This window comes from Cannabis sativa, chromosome 2 (assembly GCF_029168945.1).
Source record: "Cannabis sativa cultivar Pink pepper isolate KNU-18-1 chromosome 2, ASM2916894v1, whole genome shotgun sequence".
Lineage (NCBI taxonomy): Eukaryota > Viridiplantae > Streptophyta > Magnoliopsida > Rosales > Cannabaceae > Cannabis > Cannabis sativa.
The window spans coordinates 947,543-973,609 of record NC_083602.1 but is presented as its reverse complement, the minus strand read 5'-3'; the positions used below and the strand labels follow the sequence as shown (position 1 = coordinate 973,609).

The 26,067-nt window shown below is 31.1% G+C and overlaps 4 protein-coding genes across 4 annotated transcripts; 3 read left to right on the top strand and 1 right to left on the bottom strand.

The window, feature by feature from the left end:
* Positions 1-196: 196 nt before the first annotated feature.
* Positions 197-2,181, bottom strand: LOC115720744 (small ribosomal subunit protein uS7). The gene is made up of 4 exons (XM_030649919.2): positions 2,022-2,181; positions 824-1,095; positions 536-739; positions 197-452 (listed from the first exon to the last, which is right to left on the bottom strand). Exons 1-4 carry the CDS (start codon positions 2,091-2,093, stop codon positions 398-400), a joined length of 603 nt encoding a protein of 200 aa, XP_030505779.1. The 5' UTR covers positions 2,094-2,181; the 3' UTR covers positions 197-397.
* Positions 2,182-7,878: 5,697 nt separating this feature from the next.
* Positions 7,879-12,751, top strand: LOC115718516 (receptor-like protein EIX2). The gene is made up of 2 exons (XM_030647316.2): positions 7,879-11,059; positions 12,410-12,751. The coding sequence occupies exons 1-2, from the start codon at positions 7,977-7,979 to the stop codon at positions 12,423-12,425; spliced, it is 3,099 nt and encodes a 1,032-aa protein (XP_030503176.2). The 5' UTR covers positions 7,879-7,976; the 3' UTR covers positions 12,426-12,751.
* Positions 12,752-18,181: 5,430 nt separating this feature from the next.
* On the top strand, positions 18,182-20,362 carry LOC115719737 (small ribosomal subunit protein uS7). The gene is made up of 4 exons (XM_030648912.2): positions 18,182-18,410; positions 19,465-19,736; positions 19,821-20,024; positions 20,108-20,362. The coding sequence occupies exons 1-4, from the start codon at positions 18,339-18,341 to the stop codon at positions 20,160-20,162; spliced, it is 603 nt and encodes a 200-aa protein (XP_030504772.1). The 5' UTR covers positions 18,182-18,338; the 3' UTR covers positions 20,163-20,362.
* A 1,209-nt stretch (positions 20,363-21,571) lies between these two features.
* On the top strand, positions 21,572-25,637 carry LOC115721350 (uncharacterized). Its single transcript, XM_061109749.1, is given in 8 exon segments — positions 21,572-21,991; positions 22,886-23,238; positions 23,305-23,457; positions 23,985-24,077; positions 24,160-24,218; positions 24,943-25,036; positions 25,255-25,410; positions 25,412-25,637. Coding segments are annotated over 8 exon segments (1,287 nt in total). The 5' UTR covers positions 21,572-21,678; the 3' UTR covers positions 25,478-25,637.
* The last annotated feature ends 430 nt before the right edge of the window (positions 25,638-26,067 follow it).

The following is a 26,067-nucleotide window of genomic DNA, read 5'->3' as shown; positions in this document are numbered from 1 at the left end:
AGTTTTATGGAACTAAAATCCAGAATCAAAGGTTCTTAAGGATAGTATTAGTTAGGATTTGAATGATAACAAATTAGTTAAGGCCTTGATGAAAATAGTTAGAGAGAGAAAAACTATCAAATTTCACAAATACATGAGATTTAATCACCATAACATTAACAATCAAAACTCATGTGTAAAAAGAGGATGATCAATCTTAGTCACAAATATGAATATTTTTTTTTCTTGAATTTCGAATATTCAAAAGAAAAATTTAGAAGATAGAATTTAGAAAGGTTTACTCTGTCTCTAATACAAAAGGTCATAAAAAACTTCAAGTACAAACATTCCTCAAAAACTCTTTCTAATTAATGAAAAGAACAATAAACAAAACCTTTCTTCTAACTGTTTTCCCAAATCAACGGTTAGCCTTGGCAACACGTTCGATCTCATCTTTCTTTTTGATCGCATAACTGTATAGAAACCGAAAACAGTGATTTAGAAACAATAACATATAGAATGATAATCATGTCATTGTAAAAGAAGTTGATCTCACCTGTTGGAGGAACCTTTTGCAGCGTTAATGAGCTCGTCGGCCAAACATTCAGCGATTGTCTTGACATTTCTGAAGGCAGATTCACGAGCACCGGTGGTGAGGAGATAGATAGCCTGGTTGACACGACGGAGAGGGGAAATATCAACAGCTTGACGCCTGACAACACCAGCTGATCCAATACGAGTGGCATCTTCCCTAGGTCCACTGGTTTGCAACAAATAAAATCATTATACACAAATATCAATAGCAATACTAACAAAAAGACATGAAAGTGCTAAATTCGGATACCTGTTAACCACAGCATCAACTATGACTTGAATTGGGTTCAAGTCGGTTAGCAGATGGATGATTTCCATGGCGTGTCTGATGATTCTAACAGCCATAATCTTCTTTCCATTGTTGCGACCGTGCATCATGAGAGAGTTGGTAAGCCTTTCCACAATTGGGCACTGGGCCTTCCTGAACCTCTTCACGGAGTATCTCCCAGCAGTGTGGGGGACATAAGTGGCGTGCTTAGCCGGTACAACTCCGACATAATCAGCAAGTGAAATGTCACTCACCTACATCAGAGCATGAGCACAAGCACAAGGATATGGTTATGAATAACTACCAAACACCCATTATGCTAAATAAGTAAAACTAACTAAAAAACCTTCTTCAAGAGCAGAGAGCACAAAGTCTAATAATGAAACTCTTCTAAAATGACCAAATAACTATCAAACTCATTATGCAAAATTCATGAAAAGAACAGTTTTGACAAGTTAATGGAAATTTCCCAATTTGAGCCTTTTTTTATCCAAATCGAAATAGAACTTCATTAAGAAGACAAATCATCTGAACTCATATAGACATACACTCAGCATGACTCCCACTGAAAATCCACTCTGGAAAAGAACTGGAAACTCCAACAAAACTGAACGATAACAAACAATATATAGCCCGTTCGGTACGATGTATTAAGTCTTAGTATAGTGTATTGTATTATATTAAATTGAGTTATACATCGTATTTTTATATAACACTATACTAAATTTAATTTATACTAAAATACTATATATTGATATGCCCCAATACCATTTATAGTTTTAAATAAAATACAATTCAATATAATATTATACAGAAATTTCCCAATTTGAGGCTTATAATCAAAAAAAATAAACACAATGAGCTTTACATTATACTGTCTATATTGTAATGTATAGTGGTTGGTTCTTAAATCAACAAATATAATAATTTTCATATTAATTCATATTCATACAAACAAAAAGTAATTAGCAGAGAAAATATCAATCGAGTATTGATAAAAACCTCTTGAAATTATCTACCAAAGCCATACAAAATACACACTTGACTCTAATTTCACTACGTTGAACACAAATCTCACTGTCCTCTCAATTGCAGATACAATTGATCTATGTATTGCGTAAAAAATCGTTCTTTTTAACAAAATTGAGGAAGAAGTAAGAGAGAGAATGCGAATTAGTACCTGAACATCCTCAAAGCTCCATCGATTGAAAAGCTTGACCTCATGTTGTTCCTGAATGATAGCTTCCGCCATGACTGAGGGGTGAAAGTGAAGCTCGAGCTCTGCTTCTGAGGCGCTTAGAGAGAAAGATGGGAGTTCTGAGTTTTGAGGGGCATGGCTAGGGTTTACTCTCTAAATTTAAGGTCTTCACACTGGGCCGACCAGCCCAACCAGAAAATTGGGCCTAATATAGGTGGGCCAAAGCCCATTTGGTGGTAAAGCCAATCAACACGTTTCCCAATTTGCGATGTGAAACCGCCGAAGAATTTTACTTTCTGATATTTTGAAATATTTTTTGAAAACTATGGCACTTTTTAGTTCGTTCATTCTTTATGAAGTTAGGCCTTTTTTTTAATTCTTTTATAGTTTTATTATGTCATATTTTTTGAGATTTTTACAAATTTCTAGTTTTTTCGCTTTTTTTTTACTGTGGGGTAATTTTTTTTTTTTTTCAAAAATACTATATAAGTTTTATACTGTGTAGTGGTTAAGTTTTTATAATTGTCCTACAGTTGTTTTTTCACTTGTTCCACTGTTGTTTTAATTGTTCTGTTTTGTTGTTTCACGGTTATTTTATAAAAAAAAATAGTATTTTTGTAAGAAGTTCCATGTGATAGTAAAATTGTAAACTTTTACCCAAAATTTAATATTTTTGTAGAAATGTCATATTTTTATTATACTTTTTTTAATATCATATACATTTTTTTTTAATTATTAACAATTTATTCACTAACTATTATCCTAATTTTTGCCTACATGACTTGGTATGTCCACATAAGCAAGATTGATGTTGCGTAAAATACAGCTTGTCGGCAAGAAGGCCAAGTCACCATGCACAACGTACCACTTAACGAGGAGTCCAAATACTTAAACAGGACAAAGAGACAACAAACTGGTCAACCAAGGGGATCTGTCTGGACCACCCCTGGCTAGCCCTATTGCCAACATAGGTCGGCTAGCCTCCAGCAACGGGTAGGTCGGCCAGCTCTAGCAACGGGTAGTTCAGCTAGCCTCCAGCAACGGGTAGGTCTGCCAGCCTCCAGCAACAGGTAGGTCGGCCAGCCTCTCTTCTTGCAGGCACTTTTTGTACCTCTGCAGCTTTCAGCTTGGACAACACTTCCAGTTAAGAATTAGGCTTCAACAACCCACGAAAATAGGAGATTAACTTCAGTTATTTACCTATTCTTTATGACTAATTAACATGTTATTTTCTTCTTAATTTAATGTGTAACAAATAGGTGATATCTCCTCATTTTAAGGGATATCAATCTATTATCTCTTGTATGCTCTTTCCTATATCAAGAGTGCTAAATTAAACCTAAAATCTCTAAGTTCTACGCTCTAAGTTCTAAGTCTACCTCTGAAGCTCTCACTCTTAAGTTATAGAGTTCAAGCACTCAAAACCCTAGCTCACTTTCTCTTCTACACGACATTAGTAGTGTAGTAGAGACTAAGTCTCTCTCATCTCATCTACTTAAGATTAGCCTCTTATTCTCACTATTGTAATCTTAAGAGAGCTCCTCTAGAATCCACAACACTCGTGATCTGAGTGGTGTTATCTCTAGTATCAATACAACCGAAAGGGGAGTAGGTCATTAACCGCTAACCAATGGGGTCGAACCTCTATAAAATTATTGTGTCCTTTTTCTTTACTTGTTCTCATTGTTTACACGTGATAATTTCAATGATAAATACGATTTCGTTATTGGTTGGTCAAATTTGAAGTCAATAATTTGGTGCTTTCATTGAGAGCATTGTCTATTGATATGATCAATCACCATGGTTGTAACTAGGAGAACTCGACTACAATCTCTGCCCCATCGGGTCTTCCTCAAGACTCCATGACTGCTAATCTTGATGTTCGTGTTTCAACCACCACTAGAGTTTTCACAAACCCAACAGATGTGGCTAATCCTACCAACCCTGCCAACTCGGTAGGCCCAACAAACTCGACCAACACAACTGGTTAGGTCGACCCTGCCAACCTGGCTGATCCCAATGAATAGCCTCTACTACCCAGGGTAGATTCGCCATTAGCACCTCGTATAGAGGGTTTAGCCAATGTAGAGCAGCCCCCGCGCACCAGAACTGACTCTGGTCCCCAGTATTACGCTGGGAAAATGGGGCCAGGAATTGGCAAACCAACAATTGGTGAGCCTCATGTGGACTTGGGAGAAGACTTTGAATTGGCCAGACTTAGAGAAGTTGTATACCAAGTCGGCCAAACTGAAGAACCATGCATTGTTGGCTGCAATGCGTTCACACAATAAAGACGTGAATTTTTGAAATAGATGGATGACCGAGAGTACATCCTTTAGTCTCATCTGGTGGAGCTAGATCGTCGTAACATAGAAGCTAGTGACTTGATAGGACAGTTCAATGAAAGAACTATCGAGAGAGGTCGGGATTTGATTAGAGATTCTCTCCAAGGGAGACTAGTTGACAGATCAAGAAGGGTCTACAGAAAAAATAATCCAATTAGGTTCTGTAGGAGCAGTGATGGACTTCCCCCTACCCGAAGCTGGACAAGTCCTGTCATACAGATCTAGTGGCGGTACCAAGCAGACTCTGGCAACCAATGGCATGGGGGCCGGCCAGGGATCTCTGGCTCAACAACTCCCCTATAGTTGGCTAACCTTTGGTCAGTCAGGCCCTTAGTGGTGCACCTTTGGTCGGCTAACAAAGCGAGCTTCCTCTCCGAAACATTTAGGAGCAAGTCGTTCTAAGGCCCATCTTTAACCGATTAAGTTTGGGAATGGAAGACAATATTAACTCAAGGAGTGAGACAATAGGGTCTTTTTCATTTTTACACTTTAAAACAATTTTTTTTTTTTTTTTTGTATTTTTATAGAATTCTATATAGAAATTTTTATTGAAACTAACGAATCAATTTAAATTGCAACTAAAAATCGTATAGCAACCCATATAAAAACTACTAGAGATATTCTTTCAAAATTCAAACCTTAAATTTGACAAAAATAAAAATAAAAATAGTATATAAAATAATTTCCCTAAAAAATACCAATCATAAAAAATCAAACTATAAAAGTGTTAAAACAATGGTCTCCCTTTACATGGTATAGGTGAGCTTTGTTTTCAAACCATTCAACAAAACCGGCTAGCAAGTCAAAGGAGAAATTAGATGTGGGACTCCAATTGGCAATTGGGTATCATCACTTAACAAAAGTCATTTAAATCATGACACGTGGGTCACCAACTGGGGCCCTTGGTTGTACTAAATCCTATTCATTCAGAACTGAAGAATTTGCCATTTAACTTTTAATGGTTTTCTCTTAGTAAAAAAATAAAAATAAAATAATTAATGGTTTTCTTCACACACACACCAACAAAATACTGTCTAGAAGTTTAAATTAATGATTTTTCTCCAAAGTAGTTGAATGTAATTAATTTTCAAAACGATATGACTTAAGAATTGGGTGGAGTTCCCTTTCATAGAAAAAACCTACTTTATACACTTTTACTTTCAGATAAAAAAAATAAATATCTTGAATTTTCTTTCGGCCTATTTTCTACAATTTTTTTTGAATGTAGCGTAATGGTATTTTACAATCCGTTAATAGCTTAATAGCTTTAAGGTCCTAGGTTCGAACCCATGACCTCTCCATTTTTCCCACCCCTCCCTCACCACTAAACTAGCCTTAGTGACTTATATTTTTTTTTTTTTCTACAATTGATTGATATCTAACATGCCACAGACAAAAAAAGCTTCTTAAAACATTGAAAACGTATAGATAATTTAGTACTGTTTTAGTATACCGTAATATATTGTAATATGTAATATTGTATTAGTATTGTATTAGTATTATTTAATACAATACTACATTTGATATTAACACTTGTACTGATATGTTATGTAAAATTATAAATTATTTTCATTTAACTCGACTCCGACCTCAATCACAGCCTGGACTCAAAACTTGGACCCAGACTCATAATAGGCCCCGAACCCAGAACATGCCCCGAACTGGAACAGGAACTTGGACTCCGAACTCGAACCCATACCCGGACCTGGACCCAAACCCAAATTCTAGGACCCGAACCCGTACCCCAAACTCAAACCTTGGCCCTGGATCCCAGACCCAACCCTAGACCCGACCCTAGACCCGGCCCCGAACGCTAGAACCTGAACCCAAACCTCGGAGGGACCTCGGACCCGGACTTGAACCCCAAACCCCAAACTTGGACCTGAACTTGAACTCTGGACCCGAATCGAGACCTAGACCTTGGACCCAGACCCATGACCCAAACCCTAAACCCGTCCCTAAACCCCAGACCTGGATGCAGACGCGGAAGCAGACTCCAGACCTGAACTCGAACCTCGGACCCAAGTCCTAAAATTGGACCCAAACTTGAGGTCTGGGGTTCAGGTCACGGTTCAGGATTGGGTCCAGGGTTCAGGTCCAGGTTATAGTCGTAGTTTGGGTTCGGGGTACGAGTTATGGGGTCTGTGTCTGGGTTCAGGTCCGGGTTTGGGGTCTCCAGATGTAGGTTTGTGTTCAGGGTGTGGGTCTGGGGTTCGATCCGGGTCCAGGTCTGGGGTTAGGGTTCGGGGTTAGGGTCTAGGTTTGGGGTCTGGGTCTATGGTTAAGGTATGGGTCTGGATTCGGGTTTGGGGCTAGGGTTGGGGCCAGAGTTGACCCAGATCTTTTGTAAACATTATAATAAAAGCCAATACGAATAATTTGTTATATATTAAATAATATAACGTAGCTCATACTGTATTAAAATTTATGGTCGTAATAATTTATACAATACAATGTTTTATCCTAACATAATGTCATTTGTTATTTAAAATAATACGACATTTATACGGTCTACCAAATATCGTTTAGTATAGTGTGCATTCTACTAATTTTGGTGCCTAGCACTACTTATAAGTAGCGTCTTGTGATTAGTTAGCGATATTTCATAAATACATTCTACAATGTTTATTTAATATTACACATGTCTCCATCCTAGTTCACCGTTAATTATTTCAAAAATTATGTATAACATAATATAATAATAATTTAGATTTTTTATTCAACTTATACACATATATAGTCTTCGATAGTTGGCTCTACATGCATTAATTTCAAGCTTCTTTTATACTGGTCTTCTAATGGTGTCTTGTCTTTCCTGGAAGCTGATAATTATTAACCAAAATGAACATATTATTAAATAAAAATGTGTGAGACTCAATATATTAATTTGCATCAATATATAACATAATGACACTTTGACACTAAGGCATCCTTTAGCATATTTCTCATAAACAGTGATGGACACAATATAATTAAATAAATTAAATAAAGTAGCGTTACAAAAGACTGTCACTTTTAGTGGCAATTTTTTAGTCATAATATAATTTTTTTGTGACTAAATGTTACTTGTTCACAACAAGCATTGTGACTAAAAATATATTTAGTCACAACAAATTATAATTTTTGTGACTAATACTTTTTACTACCGACCTTTTAGTCACAACATAAGAATAATAATTTATAATTAGTCACAACTTTTTCACTTTTAGTCACAAGTTTTGTTGTGACTAAAAGTAAGATTTTTTGTAGTGTAGACATAATTTTTTTTTTTTTATAACAATTAAGTTCCCACCTAATAAAAATTTCCAATCTGACTCATAAATATATATAGTGTTGACTTTTGAGTCAATATATGTAGTTTGGAGTAGTTCATATATCTCTTTCAAAAAAGAAAAATGAGTAGGTTCATGCATATACATACATTAATTATAGCTTAAATTTATCAAAGTCATCGTGACTTTTCATTCTTGTCAATTTATTATATATAAAAGAAAATTAATTTCATGGTAGAGAAAGGCCTATTATAAATACAAACCACAAATTCCCCATTACATTATTATTGATCTAAAACATATTAGAGTGATTTGTGAGAATGATATTGTTGTGGTTTGTGCTCTTAGTGCTTGTCACACCTGCAAATGTGGTGAGTTTAGAGAGTGATCAACCACAATGCATACCAAAAGAGAGAGAGGCTCTACTTAGCTTTAAGAAAACTACTTACCATGTGAAAGATGATGATCTTGTTAATTTATTTTTACTTGATCCTAATTTTGATTATCTCTCCTCATGGGCCAATGATCAAAATTGTTGTAATTGGAACGGCATCAGTTGTGACCAACAAACCAATCATGTTACCGCCATAGATCTTTATGGCGGTTTAAATGTAATTGGTGGTGAGATTGATTCTTCTTTGGCGGAATTGCAACATTTGAACCACTTAATGCTTGGGAAGATGAACATTAGTCGAATTCCCAAGTTTATTGGTTCTTTCAAAGAGCTTACATATCTAAATCTTTTAGATAACGAGATTACTGCGATTCCAAATTCTATTCGCTCTTTGAAAAATCTTACACATCTTATTTTTGGACATAATAAGATTACTATGATTCCATCTTTTGTTGGCTCTTTTAAAGAGCTTACATATCTCAATCTTGTTGGAAATCCTATTAGTGGAGTTATTCCTCCCCAACTTGGAAATCTCACCAAATTGCAAAGTCTTGATCTTTCAAGCTCATCTCAAATGAGTAATTATGAATGGATTTCGCGTCTCACTTCTTTGAACACTTTAACAATGTCAGGAGTGAATTTCACTGTGGAACAACTTCAGTCATTCAAAGGAGCGCCTTTCTTATCAAGCTTATCCATTTCAAATTGCTTGTTTCCCAAGGTAGATAATTTCTTCCTTTCTCATACAAATGCTTCCTTTCAATCTTTGCAAGATCTTACTCTAGATGGAAATTCAATACATGATCCTTTAACAATTACATGGTTGTTAAATTCTAGTACTCACCTCATGCAAATTTCTCTCTCAAATAACATCATAAATGGTTCTTTTCCAAATTCCTTTCAACAAACAAAATCTCTTCAATTTGTTGATTTGTCATCTAATGAAGTTGTTGAAAGTGGAGTACCAAAATCCTTAGGCAACCTTCCCAACCTTAAAAAATTAGTTTTGTCTCATAACAATCTTGGTGGAACAATCCATGATGTGCTACAAAATTTAACAGCTGGTTCCACCAAGAATTCATTGGAAATTCTAGACTTGAGTTTTAACCAACTTGGAGGAGGGTTGATTCTTGATCATGACTTCAAAAATATTTTTCCAAATCTTCAAGTTTTCAAATTGGATGGGAACAAGTTGATAGGATTATTGCCTGATCTTTCCTCAATGCCAAATTTGACCCTTTTTAATGCATCTAACAATAAGTTCAATGGTATTTCAAGTAATGGTATTGGCAATAATCTTGATTATCTTGAAACTTTAGATATTTCTTCAAACTCTCTTGTTGGGGTTATCTCTGAATTGAACCTACAATATCCCAAATTGGAAACACTAGATTTATCTTATAACTCAGCCTTGAGATTGAAATTCAACTCCAATTGGGTCCCCTTGTTTCAACTTAGTTCCATAAAATTGAGGTCTTGCAAGTTAGGTCCAAAATTCCCTACTTGGCTCCAAACCCAAAAATATATCTACCATTTAGATATTTCCAATAGTGATATCTTTGGTCTTGTTCCTTTTTGGTTCACAAATATAACTTCCAACTTAAATTATTTAAATATGTCCCTAAATTTTCTTAGTAACACCTTGCCAAATTTTCCAATAGGAGAAAACAATAGGGCTGTAGTTGACTTGAGCTTCAACCAATTCCAAGGTTTTGTACCACTTTCAATGTCTTTTAATGCAACAATATTGTTTCTCTCCAACAACAATTTTACACAATGGTTTTTATGTGAAGGAAAAGAAAAGTTGAAGGCAACAACAATTATTGACCTTTCTCATAATAATCTATTTGGAAAACTTTCTGATTGCTTTGAGGGTTTCCAAAAGTTGATTGTTTTGAATTTAGGATATAATATGTTGTCTGGCCAAATTCCAAGCTCAATTAATATGAAAACTATTGAAACTCTACAATTGAGGCATAATAACTTCTCAGGAAATTTGCCTTCCTCCTTGAAAAATTGCACTTCACTTCAAGTTCTAGATTTGGCCAATAATAACTTAGAAGGAAAAATACCATCATGGATTGGAGAAAGATTAAGCAAATTGGTTTTCCTTAGTTTGAAGTCAAATAAATTTCATGCAAGTATACCATTGAATCTTTGTCATCTTGTTCAAATTCAAGTACTAGATTTATCAATCAACGATTTATCTAGAACGATTCCCTCTTGCATTAAAAATATAACTGCGATGGTTCGAAATGATGATCAAAAAGTCACCATTACATCTTCAAGCATAATGAGATATATGTTTGGCCATGTGTCATTTCTGTATGAAAATGTTGCATCAATCACATGGAAAGGAGTTGATCATGAATATGTCAAAATTCTTGGTTTATTAAGAATTATTGACTTTTCAAGTAACAAGTTGAATGGAGAGATTCCGATTGAATTGATTAGCCTTACTCAATTAGTTCAACTGAATCTATCAAGGAATAATTTATTCGGAAAGATTCCTGAAAATATTGGGAGCTTGACTAAGCTTGATTCACTTGATTTGTCCCACAATAAATTAGATGGTCTAATTCCCATAAGCTTGGCTAATGTAACTTCTTTGAGTTACATGGATTTATCAAATAATCGATTGTCAGGAAGAATTCCAACTGGTACTCAATTGCAAACTTTTAATGCTTCAATGTATTCAATGAATCTTGGACTCTGTGGACCTCCTCTGTCAAGTTCATGCCCGGGAGATCCTTCATATTCAACTCGGGACAATGAAGGCGGTGACAAAAATGTTGGAGAAATATGGTTTGATTTGCCATGGTTTTGTAAGGGAATTGGTGCTGGATTTGTTATTGGATTTTGTGGTGTTTGTGGAAATTTATGGATCAATACTTCTTGGAGACTTGCTTATTTTAGAAGGATGGATAATATTGGAGACTGGCTTTATGTAATGATCAACATAAAATGGACTTTGTTGAGGAGAAAAGTACTATCTTTGCAAACTTACTCGTAAGTATTTAATTAATTTTCTTGTTAATTTGCATCTATATATCTACATCTATACAATATAGAGTTTTTTGCGGCTACATCCTCTCAATTATTATTTCACTTGCACTTAATTTTTTAAGTTTAAATTTTAGCGGTAAAACTATCCAAATTACTGAATTGTTAGCAAATTTATATATTTTTCACAATTAACTGCCAACATGGACTGCTTATATGTACACTCTTGTACACGTGGCATGTTTATATTGGAACATCTAATATTATTATTTAAAAATTATAATATTTTTTTTTTATTTTTTAAATATTTTATTTTTTTATTTTTTATATAATTTTATTTAATTTTAAAATAACTTATGAAATAAAAATATTATGTGTACAAATATAAACGTGTTATGTGTACAAGAGTGTACACATAAGCAGTCCATGGTGGTAATTAATCGGATGACGTACATCTTTAATTTGTTAACAATTTAGTAGTTTAGAAAGTTTTATCACCAAAATTCGAGCTTTAAAAATTATGTATAAATGAAACAATAATTAAAAGAGTTTAATCGCTAAAAACTCATACAATATATTAAATAGCTAGATTGAGTTTTTCATTTCGTCAAGTTATTTTGTAATGTAATTAATTATTTTCTTTTTTATGTATTTTTTATTTAATCTAAATAATTTGTGAATTATTAGTAATAGTGCATATTTTATTTTGTTTATTTATTCATTTAGTCAATATTTTAAAAGAATTAGCAACTTTTATTAAATAAAATGTATATTTTTTAAATTTCTATAAATCTATTACTTGCATTTATATTTATATAAATATTTATTCAGGTAAATAGTAAATTTATGTAATTGATTATAGTAAGAGAATTGATGGCTTTAAATTATTTGTCTTTTAAGGATTTTTTTAATTGATCTAAATAATTATTTTAATAAAAAGTTAGAGCATTATATATAATTTTATAATGTGAATTAATTATAAAAAATGTAATTAAATAATTTAAATTAAATTTACTCATAATTTCTCTTAATAAATTTTTATGTATTTGTTTTATTCTTTTTTTTTCCAAAAAAAATTATTACATTTGTTATATAAGGTATTGTTTCTCACAATAGATTTCATCAAGTTATGAGATTAAGAAATATTACAATCAAAATACTTAAAATATAAATAAAAGTTATGAGATTAAGTTTTTTATTTCATCAAGTTATTTTGTTTAGTGTAATTAATTATTTTGTCTTTTTTTTTTGCCTATTTTTTATTTAATCTAAATAATTTGTGAATTATTAGTAATAGTGCATATTATATAAGGTATTGTTTCTCACAATAGATTTCTCTTGGATTTTGTTTGAAAGGGACTCACGGCCATAACACAATAATTTGGATGGAATTAGCTTAGAGAGGATGCATGCAATTACATCTAAATAAGAAGCTACAACTCAATTTCTCCATCTCATTATTTTGAATGAAATAAATATATAATTATTTGTGTTTTGTGAGTAGACATAGATAAACATAATGATGGAATATATTATTTAAAATCATTTATTTATTGTATTTTATTTTATAAATGAAGGATGCTGCATTTTGATTTCTAAAATTACTATTTTATTTCAAGTAATTTTGAATCTTTTTAATTTATGTATTTAAATGGTATTTTTATAAAGCAAGGTAAAATATCAAAGTGTTACAGACGATCTCCTATTGTTGGGGTTACGGGCGTCGCAATAACCAAGAGCATGACCGCAACGGCTGGGTTTAGAAAACCCAAATTTTACTTTTATTATGCATGTGATGTCTAAGTCCACAGCAAAATGAATGCAAGTATACACAATATCTTAAAACAACACTTGCTCAAATAAGATATAATCAAGCTCAACTAACCACATGATTCAAAAATCAAAGCTTTAAGAAAACTAACTCAAAATCAAGCTTAAACTCAATATTTACACACAAAATGCTCAAAACTACATGACCCAAAACTCAAAATATTTAGAGAAAATTATATTATATACCCATTTTAATTTACTTATTTTAATTTTTACGTTTACTTTTACATTCTTTAAGTTATACCCATTTTTATAAATGATGTTCCCATTATACCCTTTAAATTAATGTAAATTATGTGTTAGACTTAAGTCGAAAATGAAGGTATATTAGGTAACCCACTTATAAAAGTGGGTACAATTTAATGAAATATAATAGGGAAATTTACAGAGATTACTGTGTTTTCCCATTTTCTTTCTTTTATACTGTTACACTCCAAAAATAACTTTTGTACAGCTTTTTTTTTTTTCTTTTTTTTCTTTTTTTCGGCTGCCAACTTTTTTTTTTTTTTTTTTTTTTTTTTGAATCAACAATATAGATATGAAGCTTTTTACTATTTAATCTACATATTGTATACTGAATTAGTATGAAGCTTTTCCCTTTTATGTTTTTTGTCACTTTAAGATATGTTTTTTTTTATTATTTTTTTTTAAAAAAAATAAATTAATAAAGGTTGATGGAAAATTTGATTGTCACCTCATATATATAAATATATTGTTTTTTTTAAAAAATTAATTATGAAAATTTTTATTGTATTTAATAGTAAAAAAGTTTTGATGTGATGGTTTCGTCATTTTGTGAATTTTTTTTTTTTTAAAAAAAAACTAATCATGAAGAGCTTAATATACATCTTCTACACGTTATCTTTTTTCTTTTTAAGTATAATAGCTTTTATTACTTATTTTTCATTCTATTTGAGCTTTCTCTCTACTATTCACCTTCTTCTTCTTCTTCTTCTTTGTTTTCTTTTTTTTTTTCCCAAATCTATAATATTACCCAAATAAAAGCTAACTCTCTGCTTTTGTAGTACGTAACTAAATAAAAAGAGCATGTGAAGGAGGAAGAAGAAGAAGAATGAGAAAGATGAGAGTGTGGTTGTGTGTGTGAGAGAGAGATGGAGAGCTTGCTCTGTGATGAGGGGAAGGAAGACCATGAAAGTGATAGTTCTTAGTTCTTCTTCTTCATCTTCTTTTCTTTTCTTCTTCTTTTTTTTTTTTTTTTTTTAATTTTTTGAAGTTCTTAGTTATGTTTTTTTTTTTAAAATATAAGATTTAGTGTGGTTTTTTTTTGTTCTAATTTTCTAGAACTTTTCTTGCAAATATAGTGCATTTAGTATTGAGGATGTGCACAACATAGTTAATTTTTGATCATTTTTTTTATTGTTTTTTTTGTTTTAGTATTGTTTTACTGTTGTTTTTCATGATTTATTTATTTGAATTAATAGGTATTTTCTGGGTGTTCTCGTGTTGTTGTGATGGTTATGTCTGTGAGTGTGGAAGATGGAGGCTATAAATACATTTCTTCTTCGTTCTCTTTGGCTATTTTTGTGGTTTTTTTCTTTTGGTTCTCCTATAAATATATTTGACGAGCTCACTCACAAGAGAGTTTTGAGGTGTGTGTTTCTTTTATATTTTTCTAAGTAGTTATATTTGCTTCATTTGTTTTGTGTTGTTTCAGTGTTGTTTTAGTAGTTTTTTTTTTTATAATTTTCTAGGAATAGACTTGCAAATATAGTTGATTTTGCATCTGGTGTTGAGGTTGTGCAGCAGATTGTTTGTTTTTTTTAATCATTTTTTTCTTTTGTTTTGTTTGATTGTTTTAGTGTTGTTTTACTGTTGTTTTGCCATGATTATTTATTGACGTCGATTTTACTGCTTTTGTTTATTCTTGCCGGTTTTAATGGTTTTTTCTTGGTGATTTCCGTCTCCGGCGTCTCCCCACACACGAAGAAGGTTGTTTCCCCACACACACAGTATAAATGTTATGCTGTTGGGCTTGGGCAGTACAAAAGTAATGAAATTGGGCTGGGGCAGTAAAAATGTTATTTTTGCCGTGTCCCAGTATAATTGTAAAGTTTTGGTCCAAAAACAGTATTTTTGTAAAATTCCCAATATAATATAAGAGTATTTTTTTATTAATGAATACAAAAAAGAGGTATTTCTTAACTTATTTCCAACTTAAAAAGTTTATTTTAAAAATACCTAAAAATAATAAAAAGTTAAAACATTTTTATGGATTACTTTTGTTTTTTTTTTAAAAAAAAAAAATTATGGACCATTTTTTAGGTTGTTCTAGAAAAGGTGTTTGTTTACATGTCTATTTGTTTGATATCTTAAGTTTTTACTAAAACTCATATGCTACTTTATATTTTGAAAATGAACATATTTGTATGTTGAACTCAACTTTGAATTTGATCAATAAAATTTTAATAATTTAACTATAAAATAACTATGTATATAATTAAATAATTAAATTTGAATGGATAACTCATAAATGAAGACATTATTTTTATCATATTAGTAATATTTTATTGGCTAATTAGGAATTTTTTCCTCCAAACTTTGACATGTATCAAATTATGCCTCCTGAACTTTTTTGACTGTTAAAAATTTCACCTGAACTGTTGAGATTGTTAGATTTAAGGACTTTTGTCTAATTTTAGCAAGAAAATTCTAACATGGATGAAAGTTCATAGGACATGATTTAGTACATATCAAAGTTTAAGGGGCATGATTTAGTACATAAACAATCACTGAAACACTAAAATTGAATGAAATTAGACAAAAGTCCTTAAATTTAACAATCTCAATAGTCCAGGGGAAATTTTTAACGACTAAAAAAGTTTAGGGGGCATGATTTAGTACATGTAAAAGTTCGGGAGAAAAAAAATCCTAATTAGCCTATTTTATTTATCAAATTTAAATATAAGTATCAAATACATGTATTATTGAAAATAAAATAAATATTATTTTAAACTCTGTATTTTATAAAAATTATTGTTCCAACCTTCAGTTTTGTTTAATAACTAATTAAACCTTGTATTTTTTTTTAAAAAAAATTGTGCAAAATAATACCCTCAGTTCAATATTCATTAATTTTTTCTTAACATAACTAATCTAAAAGCAGTTTCTACTATGAATAGATCTGAAAAAAATAGAGTAAATATGATTTATCCTCCCTAAACAATGGCACTTGTAGAATTTTGCCTTTGAATTTTTTTCTTTTGCAAAATTCTCATTGAATTATAAAAATTGTTGCAAATATCCCCATGCAGTTGTATTCTACTCATTTTTTAAAATAATTTATTGATATGACATAGACATAATGTTAATCTAGCCTAATTCAAGAGTCCATATAAAAAATAAATACATAAATAACAATCTAATGATTAATTACTAGATTATGTATGTACATTCTTAAAGCTACCATTCATATATTTAATGTCAATTAACTTGATTTTAGATAACTTCAAACTATTAAATAAGTCATTATACTACAATCATACCTGTAACTTATAGCCATGTAAATAAATTGTTTTAAAATATGAGCAAAATATATCTGGAGGGGGATATTTGTAAAGATTTACATAGTTCAAAGCAAATTTTTGCAACTGAGAAAAGTTTAAGGGGCAAAACTCTACAAGAGTCATAGTTTCGTGGCAAAAATCCTATTTATTAAAAAAAAAAAATAAACAATCTAGTTATAACTCCTTTGAAGATTCTTTGGTACACCGTATTGTGTCATATTATATTGTATAATATTATATTAAATTGTGTTTTATATCATATTTATATAATACCATATAATTGGTATTAATTTGTATGAGTATATAATATATACTATTTTAAGATTAATTAGAATTGACACAATATAATATAAAAAAATATGATATAAAATGTAATTTAATATAATACTATACAATACAAGCTAATATGGCACACTAAATCAGTCCCAAGTTAGATTATTATATTAAATTGAGTTTTTTGCGGCCAAATCCTCTCAACTATCGTATTACTAGCATTTAATTCTCCAAGTTCAAATTTTGACAGTAAAACTCTCAAAACTACTAAACCAGTAGCAAATTTAAGGTGTCATTCAATTAACTGCCACCATGGACTGCTTATGTGTATTATCTTGTTCATGTGGTACATTTATATTGATACACCGAATATTATTATTGAAAAATTATTTTTAAAATTAAATAAAATTATAAAAATAAAAAATAAAATATTAAAAAAAATAAAAAATATTATAAAATTTGAAATATATTTTATATTTTATAAATAATAATATTAAGTGTATCAATATAAATGTGTCATGTATATCTTTATATATTAAAAGTGCCTATCTAACGGCATTTCTTGGTTTAACATTCTTGGTTTAACAGAAAAGAATATTCTGTTAAATTTAACGATTAGGTTTGATCTCCCGTTAAAAAATAAACCCAATAATTAAACCCAAAAAATTAAACAAACTTTTAAATAAATAATCTTTTAAATATTAATAATCTCTTTTTAAATTAAAAAAATCATCTTAGCCACATATCTCTCTAACAAGCCTATCTTATTAATAAAAAAAAAAAGAAAAATATAGATAAAATATTTAGAAAAGATAATATAAAAGAAGATTGATTGTGTTGGCTTAGAGATTTTTGGGCTTGGGCTTAAAATAATAATAAAAAAAAAGATAAAATGGGCTGTAATTAGTATTTACCTTATATGTTTGTGCTTATTTTTAGTTTTATTTTTAATTTTACCACCAAGAGGAGAAGGTTGAAGAATATTAGAATATGAAAATATTATTGGTGCTTATTAGTAATTTGCAAAGAATGTGAAAGTCTATAAATATATAGTTGTGTAGCTATTATTAGATATGAAATGAGATAATAGAACTTTTTTCAATTAGAAGATTAATGTACATTTTACTATTAATAACATACATTATTATAACACAACTATATTTTACTTACTAAATATACTGACACATATTTTATTTTTATAAAATAAATCGTTCAAATAATTATACTATTTTAATTATTAATTCAAATAAAAAACTAAAATATTAAATAAAACTAACACTACGTGGCTTGGCACGTAACAATCACCTAGTAAATGTATATAAGAGTGTACACATAACCTAAATTTACAAACAATTTAGTAATTTAAAAAGTTTTATCGTCAAAATTTGAGCTTAATTAAGTACAAGAGTAATAATTGAGAGAATTTAACCGCAAAAAACTCTATTAAATTATATAAAAAAAAAAGTTATTAAATAAGATAAAAATGATATTTATCTAATCACAAAAGTTTCAAATTTTAAATTTTAACACTATTTTTTCTATTATTATAATTTGACCCCAACGAGCCAGAGAAGTACTAAAACCCTAGCGAAGTGTTTTTCTCTCTCTCCCTCGGCGCCTCAGAATCACGACGAGAGAGACACTCTCACCTCTCAGCCATGGCGGAAGCAATCATTCAGGAACAACATGAAGTCAAGCTTTTCAATCGATGGAGCTTTGAGGATGTTCAGGTTCTCAGTTTTATAATTATTATCAGTTTAAGAAGATTATTAGGCTGATTTACCAAACTAAACGTTGAAAAGAACGATTTTTTTACACAATATTTAGGTCATATGTATCTGAAATTGAGAAGACCCTGTGATTTGTGTTCAATGTAGTAAATTTAGAGTCAAGTATGCTTTTTGTATGGCTTTGGTAGATAAGTTCAAAGTGTGTTTTTTTTTAATGAATATTTGATTGATATTTTCTCAGGTAATTACTTTTTGCTTGTATGAATATGAATTAATTTGAAAAATATTATATTTGTTGATTTAAGAACCAACCACTATTATATGGTTTAGTTGTTAATGACTATAGACATTTATTTGATTGTATGATTGGAGTCTGTTTGTGTATCGATTTGCTAGAGTAGCTCATAGTTTTGCTAGAGCTTCCTGTTCTTTTCCAGAACGAGTTTTCGGTGGGAGTGATGTTCTTACTGAGTTTATTTACGTCTATAGTGTTGGACGATTTGTCTTGTTAATGAAATTTTATTTCCATCAAAAAAAGACGAATTGGGAAATTTCCATTAACTTGTCAAAGCTTTTCTTTTCAATTTTAACGAGGTTCTTTGTTATAGTGAATTGTGCATAATGAGTTTGATAGTTATTTGGTCATTTTGGAAGAGTTTCATTATTACACTTTGTAATCTACAACTATATCTTTGTTCTCTATGCTTATGAACCAGAACCAGTTTTTTAGTTACTTATTTAGCATAATACGAGTTTGGTAGTTATTTGTTCATATAGAAGTTTTTTTTAGGGAATTACCCCATATACTATTTTTTAATTGTTTTTTTAAAATTTACGGTTTAGGTTGCTTCGGTGGTTTCTATGTGGGTTGCTATACAGATTTTAGTTATGATTTAAGTTGTTCTGTCCTATAGGGGTTTCTGTGTGAAATTTCGTAAAAATACAAAAATAAACTGTTTTGAAGTGTAAAAATGAAAAAACTTCAAGATTTTCATTGCGAGCCTTTGTTTATTCGTAACCATATCCTTGTGCTTGTGCTCATGCTCTCATGTAGGTAAGTGACATTTCACTTGCTGATTATGTCGGAGTTGTACCCGCTAAGCACGCCACTTATGTTCCCCACACTGCTGGGAGATACTCAGTGAAGAGGTTCAGGAAGGCTCAGTGCCCAATTGTCGAGAGGCTTACCAACTCTCTCATGATGCACGGTCGCAACAATGGAAAGAAGATTATGGCTGTTAGAATCATCAGACACGCCATGGAAATCATCCATCTGCTAACCGACTTGAACCCAATTCAAGTCATAGTTGATGCTGTGGTTAACAGGTATCCGAATTTAACACTTTCATGTCTTTTTGTTAGTATTGCTATTGATATTTGTGTATAATGATTTTATTTGCTGCAAACCAGTGGACCTAGGGAAGATGCCACTCGTATTGGATCAGCTGGTGTTGTCAGGCGTCAAGCTGTTGATATTTCCCCTCTCCGTCGTGTCAACCAGGCTATCTATCTCCTCACCACCGGTGCTCGTGAATCTGCCTTCAGAAATGTCAAGACAATCGCTGAATGTTTGGCCGACGAGCTCATTAACGCTGCAAAAGGTTCCTCCAACAGGTGAGATCAACTTCTTTGACAATGACATGATTATCATTCTATATGTTATTGTTTCTAAATCACTGTTTTCTGTTTCTATACAGTTATGCGATCAAAAAGAAAGATGAGATCGAACGTGTTGCCAAGGCTAACCGTTGATTTGGGAAAACAGTTAGAAGAAAGGTTTTGTTTATTGTTCTTTTCGTTAATTAGAAAGAGTTTGAGGAATGTTTTTACTTTTGTGACCTTTTGTATTAGTGACAGAGTAAACCTTTTCTTCTTTAGAATTTTTTTTTTTTGAATATTGGAAATTTTAAAAAGAAATTATGGTGTGAGTAAAGATTGATCTTCTTTAGATATGAGTGGTGCTGAAATCTCATGTATTTGTGAAATTTGAGAGATTTTGTAGTAACTAGTTTCATCAAGTTCTTCACAAAATCTCTGATTTTCTCTTGAATTTCGATAACTTGGTGGCCATCCGATTCTTAACCAATAAATGGATCGGTTGTTTTGGTTTCGGATTGAATTTGATTTGGAAAACTATTGGAAATAAAAATAGGTTAATCATATTTTGCTTAACACGAATTTGACACGCTTGGCATGTAAAATATATTGGCATGTAAAATATATATTTAGTGATTTAATGTTAAGTTAAAAAAAATTAAATTTAATTTTCTTTAAAATGAAGTTAAAAATATTTTAATAATTTTAATTTTTATTACATATGTAAAAAATTATTAGAAAATTTTATAATGTACTCTCTTAAAAGGAATACATAGATGCACTTCTATCTGTTTTGGTGTCTAATTATTTAAGACATTCTGTAAAATTTTGAGAAATTTAAAAAAATTTAACACCTTGAAAACAAGGTTCAAATAGTGTGTTGTACGTATGACTATTTATTTTATACACGTGTAAAATAAATTGTTTGAATACTACTTTTTATATTGTAAATTATTTCGATTTTTTTAAAATTTTGTAGAATATCTTAAATAATTATAACGTACACGAATATGAAAAAAATTGGATTAATTTTTTTTTTTTTTTTCTGAATGCCGAAACAAATAGAACCTTTTAAGGGGTGTATTGTAGAAGCAGCCAAAACTATAAATACATAAATGTATATAAATTTTCTAATGGAACTTAAAGTTATTATTTTTCTCTACAACTGCAATTTCAATAATAACAAAACAGGTTAAAATGGAACTACACTAACACAACACGATTTTTTACGGGTTGAGAAAATTAGACACGAGTCAAAAAAAATAGGTCAACGCGCTTGACACGAAATATAAAAGCCGGTCACATAAATTATGACACGAACATAACACGATGATACATTTTGCCACCCTAAAATGTGTTAAATATAACTACAACGTAAACAATAATAAAAAAATTGAACTAAAAAATTCTCTAAGATGCCATAACTGATAGGGGTGCATCGGTGAAATCCCTTTTAGGGGTGCATTGAGAGTAATATTTACCCCATTTATAATTTACCAAACACAAATCATTTGTACAAACGACACTTTGTCTTTAAAAACGACACCCAAATGTAACTGAAATACCAGACATTTCTGAACTCTGATAAAATTCCAATGGCTTCTTCTTCTTCTTCTAAGCTTCATCTCCACCACACAAATTAACTCCTAAACAACTTCCATATGCCATATCCATGGCTACCCTTCAAGCTTCATATCTTTCTTCATTCAACACTACAATTTCCACCATTAAAGTTCACACCTTTAAGCCATTCAAACTCACCTTTTCTTTAAATGAATCTCAATCTCCAAAACCCATTTCACCTGACACAAAATCTGAGCCTGAGTCAACGGCTCCTGTTGACCCAGTTAAGCTTGCTTTTGCTAAAGCTATGAAGTACAAGAACTCGACTCAGTCCACCCCTGATTTGAAAATTGATAATGGTGCTGGTGATGTGACCGAGAAAATGCCTGAGTCAGATATGGTTTCCAGAAACGAAATTTCAGGTACTTTAGTTATGATAAGAGTTTCTTGAAGCTGGTGTTGATAGTTCTGAGGTTGTTATTTGTGAAAGTTTTCATTTTTTAATGATAATTTGAGTTAATATTAGTGGTTTCTAAGAACAAAATTTGAGGTTTTTTAGTTATGATAGAGTTCATTTAAGCTGGTTTTGATGGTTTTGAGGTTGTTATTTGTGAAAAGTTTACTTCTTTTCACGATAATTTGAGTATTTCAGGTTGTTATTTGTGAAATTTTTTCATGATATTTGAGTTAAAACTTGTTGTTTCCAAGAACAAAAGTTCAGGTATTTTAGTTGTGAAAGAGTTCATTTAAGCTGGTTTTGATGGTTCTGAGGTTATTATTTGAGAAAAGCTTTTATATTTTGATGATAATTTTGAGTTAAAATTAGTGATTTCCTAGAGCTAAATTTCAAGTATTTTAGTTAATGATAAGAGTTCATTGAAGCTGTTTTTGATGGACCTTCTGAGTTTATTATTTGAGAAATGTTCTCATAGTTTGAAGATATTTGAGTTAAAATTAGTGGTTTCCAAGAACAAATTTCGGGTATTTTAGCTATGATAGAATTCATTGAAGATGGTTTCTGAGGTTGTTATTTGTGAAAAGTTTTCGTATTTTGATGATAATTTGAGTTAATATTAGTGGTTTCCAAGAACAAAATTTCAGGATTTTTTAGTTATAATAGAATTCATTGAAGCTGGTTTTGATGTTGTTATTAGTGAAAAGTTATTTTCTTATGATAATTTGAGTTAAAATTAGTGGTTTACAAAATTTCAGGTATTTTAGTTGAGATAGAGTTCATTGAAGATGGTATTGATAGTTCTGAGGTTGTTATTTATGTAAAGTTTTCATTTTTTGATGATAATTTGAGTTAAAATTAGTGCCCATTAACTTTTTAGGATTGAAGGAAAATGGTGAAAATTCAAGTGGTGGGACTGTGGAGAAGAAAGGTGGCAAGAAAGGAGAGCTTTCAGTTTCAAGCCTTGATTTTGTGGGACTAAACTTTGCTGATAAGAAGACTGGTAGGGGGCTTCCAGCCGGGTTAGCTCCAATCTCAGATCCTTTTCCAGAAGGAGACATTCCCGAGGTGGAGTTTATTGTTGGAGATTCAAGTAAGTTCATTGATGATGCAAACTCATCAAATGTTGATGCTCAAGGAGATATGTCTGATGTTTACAAGCCAAAGGTGTCTTCTTGGGGAGTATTTCCTAGACCGAGCAACATTTCGAAAACGGTATATGGTCGATTGTTTATTTGTTTGTTTGTTGAATTCGGTGAAACTTATCTTTTATGGTTGTAGTTTGGTGGTGGGCGAGTGATTAATCCCGATGAAGCGCTTGAAACAGCCGAAGAGAGAGCGGCTAAAGATGCTCGTACGAAGGAATTGATTGCTGCTTATAAGAGGCAGTTTGGGTTGAATATTGATCCGAAACTCAAAGCTGAGTGTGAGAAGGTTTGTTCATATGAGAAATATAATGTTCCTTCTCAACTCAAATTGAATATTGATTTGCCAAGTTAATTGGAAACATGTAAAAACTCTAATTGACAGCTAAATCTCCAACTAATATCCTGTTAGTTAGTATTTCAAACTAACTTAACTGTCTTGCTCAATTGGTATATTCGGTCCTTTGTCCTATAAAAGGAGTTGGTACTCCTCATTGAACATGTTAGCTCCGAGATTGTGAGTCTTATGAGTGTTAAAGTATTACGCCATGAGAAGATTTACTGAGATTATTTGCTTGTAGTTTTTGAGATTGATATCTCTGTTTCGATTAGTAAAGAAGGGCGATAGTCCTTTCAAACTGGATTAAGAAAATAGATCAAATCAATCTTGAACTAAACCAATATAAATTTCTTGTTTTGTCTCTTAAGTTCTATTTTTCGCTCTATGTGTTCATTACATTTTTCTTCTCTTGCATTTGAATTACTTGATGTGTTTAGTTTGATGTTGTAATTAAGATTGCAGAGTTTCATGTTCAGGCTTTGAATGATGGTGAGTCATTGATGAATATTGGAGAGCTTAAGGAAGCATTACCTTATTATGAAAAGATTATGGAGAAGTTGCCATTCAAGGTAACATGGTTAATTCAAATTTGGGTAATACATGAAGATTCATGTTTTTGTGTTTTGTTACAATTAGTTACTGTTTTTGTAGAGCGAACTCTATGGATTAGCAGCTCTGCAATGGTCTATTTGTGAAGATTCACTAGGAAGGTATGAGATTTATTAGTATATGAAATTGCAAAATGAGGCCTTTCTCATAATTAGGACAACTAAGAAACCTTAAATTTTTGTCTTCTTATGGGATAAGAGACACTTGTATGGATTAAACTAGTCTTTTTCTACATTTCTTTTTTTGCTAAGTATTCATTGTTTTTGGTAAATAGAAGAAATTTATTTCACCCAATGAAATTTTAGAGCCACCAATGAACACCAATCTTCTCAAAAGGGGAAACTAAAACCAGACAACTCAAAACTATACATGAAGAGTTGTGATTAACCAAATCATTATCTATACAATTCACAATTGTGTTTGGAGACCCTTTGATTCACTATACAATTAATTTGCATGACTTTACATTCCCAAAGAGCTTCATTTCTAGTTTTCCAAATGTGATAAACCACTGCTGCAAGAGCAGCCACATTCAGTGGGATTAGCCTTTCATCCTAACCAAGACTTGATTTTGGTTTATACAAGCATGGCTGTTAATGCAAGAGAAGAAAAGATGATTCACATCCTCTCTGTCAAGAACACAAATCAAGCAATTCGGGGATGTTGTAATCCCAATCTTATGTAGCCTAGCACAAGTTCAAACTTCAAAGTATTCATTTTGATCAACTTATGATGTTGCATAAAACTAACTTAACTAACTAACCCTATTTGTTCAATTTCAAGGAGAAAGTAACTTCGTGCTGCATTGTCTTCCTTGATTGACAGGCGAAATGAAGCTCGAGTAATGTACGAAAAGCTTCAATCGCACCCAACTGCTCGAGTAAGCAAGAAAGCAAGGGAATTCACTTTCAGTTTCCAGGTAATAATATGTAAAATTCTATCATTATTGTTAGACTAATTAAGATTTTTGGTCCCCGAAATTAAACATATACCAAATCGTGTCTCTTAATAAACTTTTTCAGACGGTTAGAGATTTCCTCAAACTATTTCTAATTTTACTAACTGACGCTTGTTGTGGATGAAAGTTTAAGGAGTAGGATTTTGTTGATTTAATCGATTCAATTCAATGCGTTGTAGGCCATGGAAATGATGAAGTTTACAACAAGCTCACCTTATATGAAGAACACAGGTTACCAAAATTACTTTGAAGCCTTTGTTGAAAAAAAATCTAACTACCCAATTAAAGATGTTGAAGATGATGATGTAGTTGGTTCATTGAGTCAAACTCTTACCATATATATTTTTACTTGTTTCACCCATTTTTCTGGTTTTGTTCATTGCTGTACAAAAGAGAATATAATAAATGAATTGAAAATATAGAGAATAATAGTATAGATTGTATGACAAGTATAATCATCAATTACTTCAACACTTTGTGTTATGTATAATGTTGTAATTCATTCAACCCATTTGTACTAAATGAATAAATAATAATAATAAAAAGAAAGCTTGTTATATAATATGATTGAATATATAAGCAATTGATATATATGCTTGAATTTTAGTACTTGTCAAAATGATCTGGAATCAATTCTTAAAAATTATTTAATAGATTTTATATTGTAATCACTTGTCCCACTTTATAAAATCACAAAATAAACAAAGCATAATATTCCCTTAATTCCCACTTTTATGTGTTTTTATGCGCGCATATTACTAATTTTTATTTTTGAAGTTTTATTAGTGTATATTCTTTTTTTTTAAAGTGAAAAACAAAAAATTTGATTAAGGTGGCAATTTAGGTTAGATACGACAATACAACTCGAAATCAACACGAAAGAAATGGATTTGGGTTTGGGTTATTTTTGAGTTGACACGGCTAGTGTCAAGTTTGGATTGATACACTGAAGCTGAAAATGACCTATATCAGTAAGAGTATATATATTCTTA

Coding starts and splice junctions, on each gene's coding strand:
- LOC115720744 (XM_030649919.2), bottom strand. CDS start 2,093: ATGGCGGAAGCTATCATTCAGGAACAACATGAGGTCAAGCTTTTCAAT. Junction 1,096..2,021: donor GGAGCTTTGAGGATGTTCAG/GTACTAATTCGC, acceptor GCTCTGATGTAG/GTGAGTGACATTTCACTTGC. Junction 740..823: donor GTTGATGCTGTGGTTAACAG/GTATCCGAATTT, acceptor GTTGCAAACCAG/TGGACCTAGGGAAGATGCCA.
- LOC115718516 (XM_030647316.2), top strand. CDS start 7,977: ATGATATTGTTGTGGTTTGTGCTCTTAGTGCTTGTCACACCTGCAAAT.
- LOC115719737 (XM_030648912.2), top strand. CDS start 18,339: ATGGCGGAAGCAATCATTCAGGAACAACATGAAGTCAAGCTTTTCAAT. Junction 18,411..19,464: donor GGAGCTTTGAGGATGTTCAG/GTTCTCAGTTTT, acceptor GCTCTCATGTAG/GTAAGTGACATTTCACTTGC. Junction 20,025..20,107: donor GCAAAAGGTTCCTCCAACAG/GTGAGATCAACT, acceptor GTTTCTATACAG/TTATGCGATCAAAAAGAAAG.